The 2,130-nt window shown below is 41.5% G+C and overlaps 1 protein-coding gene across 1 annotated transcript in view; it reads right to left on the bottom strand.

The window, feature by feature from the left end:
- Positions 1 to 2,130, bottom strand: part of ndufs8a (NADH:ubiquinone oxidoreductase core subunit S8a) — a gene marked incomplete at its 5' end in the record, with an annotated part of 10,066 nt that overhangs the window by 1,406 nt on the left and 6,530 nt on the right. The window contains 3 exon segments of the mRNA XM_035659752.1: positions 24 to 87; positions 1,198 to 1,306; positions 1,591 to 1,680. Coding sequence (XP_035515645.1) covers positions 24 to 87; positions 1,198 to 1,306; positions 1,591 to 1,680 — 263 coding nt within the window.

The following is a 2,130-nucleotide window of genomic DNA, read 5'->3' as shown; positions in this document are numbered from 1 at the left end:
TGTGTGTGTGTGTGTGCGCGCACCTGGGCAGGGCAGATAGCTTCACACAGCTTGCAGGCGATGCAGCGCTCCTCTCCTGAAGGATACCTGGTGTGACACCATTACAAACACTTGTTAAGGTGGATCCTGAGTGCTGCCCCTGCACCGAGGGCCCCCTTTAACATAATACAATGTCACCTTGAGTCATGATTAAAAGACCTACTGAGCCACTGCATTACAGTTTAATCTAGCTATAGGTTTTGATGCGCTTTCAGACAGTAAGCTGTCACGGCCGTAGCTACCACATGACAGTGTCAACGTTCTGTGTTTTGAATGAGTGACAGCAGGGTGCTGTGAAAAAGGGAAAAGAGAGCTTGAAATCGAGAATGGATGGACTCTAACAGGTTCATTCTTTCCATGGGTAGACCGTAGAGATTTTTAAAAGCAGCAATGTGACTAATGTTAGGAGAAACATACCCACTCAAATCCGGACTGACCACAGAAAAAAAAAACATCTAAGAGCTGATAGGAGCAGCCCACCAGAAAGAGGAGTGTCTGTGTTTTGATTGTATTTACATCATAATATCTTACTGCCCTAACCTATTAGAAACCTGTTCAATTTGCTTAGTACCAATGAATCTACAGCTTTCCACTGTGCTGTCATTTATAATGCCTGTTGAGTTTGTGGGGAACAGGCCATGTGTTTTCACTGAGCACATTTTATTTAGCTCACACAGGAAATCAGTGAGTCATGTTTTTACTTAATATTCAGGGAACATGGTTACATATTGTTACATTGTTATCAGTTATTTACAGTCTAACTTTTCAGTGGCTGTTTATTTTGAATACATTTGACTGAATCACAATGCATGTCATTGGTTTTAAGGCTGCAACTACTGATTATTTTCTCCATCATTTTCTTTCATGCATTAATTGATTTGTTTTTCGGTCCAGAAAATGGTGGAAAATGTTGATCAGTGTTTCCCAAAGTCCAAGGTGACGTTCTCAAATGTCTTGTTTTGTCCACAACCCAAAGACATTCAGTTTACTCACATAGAGGACTAAAGAAAGCAGAGAATATTTATATTGGAGAACATTTTTTCTTTTAAAAATGACTTAAAACAATTGATTGAGTTTCAAAATAGTTGGTAATTGACTAATCGTTGTCTGTCATTTGACACACAACCCACTGGGCGACTGTTGCGAGGTCATGCTCACCTGCGCAGGGCGTGTTCTCCTCTAAAGCGAGGCGACAGCGGGCCCTTCTCGAACGGGTAGTTGATGGTGGCGGGCTCTCTGAACAGGTAACTCATTGTCATGCCCAGACCTGACATCACGACACAATCATTGGTGTGTGAATGAGCATTTCTCAGACTGACTCTTGCAGAGTACACAGACAAAGAATTTGTTCCAGGGAAAAACAGCAGCCAACATGACCGTGTGACTGCAAAATACATTCTGATCATGTTAAAATGGTTCCAAAAGAAACTTAGTAAAGAAAGACAAAGAATCAGACTGTAGAGACAGACTGCTGAGAACTTCCATTTCATACTTTCAGTGTGTCACGTGTGTAAAATGTTATTTTTACTGTATGTGTGTAGCTGAGCTGACCTCTGAAGAGCTCTGTCCACAGCAGCGTCTGAGCGGCTCGGTCTGTGATGGACTTCATGTCTGTAGGGATGTCCTGAGCATTCACATACTCTGCACACACAAACACAATCAGGTGAGAGAGCTGCTGTTAGTGAGGGGGTGTGTGTATGTGTGTGTGTCTGTGTGTGTGTGTACTGACTGTTCACCATGACACAAAATCACACAACATTCATTATGGCATTTGTGCAGTTAATTATTGTCAGAAGCTCCGTTTTAACCCAGAGTGAAACATGAAAAGCCTCAAACAGCAAAATATCTATTGCTCTTCTTTACTTTGGACTTCGTTGCAAACACTTTATGTCCATGTCAGGATCCTGTGAGCACTAGCTTAGTTTTCCTGTGAAATGAACGTGTTCTGAAGCAGGTTAGCTGTGCAACATAGGTTACCATGGTGATCTACATCAAATAAGTGATCCAGCTGCATGATACCAGAAAGCTTTTCAATTTTTCAATTCAATTTTATTTGTATAGTGCCAATTCATAATAGAAGTTATCTCAGGA

Source organism: Morone saxatilis, unplaced genomic scaffold (genome assembly GCF_004916995.1).
Source record: "Morone saxatilis isolate NCDOM2014 unplaced genomic scaffold, NCSU_SB_2.0 Contig17, whole genome shotgun sequence".
In the NCBI taxonomy this organism is placed as follows: Eukaryota; Metazoa; Chordata; class Actinopteri; family Moronidae; genus Morone; species Morone saxatilis.
This window is presented reverse-complemented; position numbering and strand designations above follow the sequence as displayed.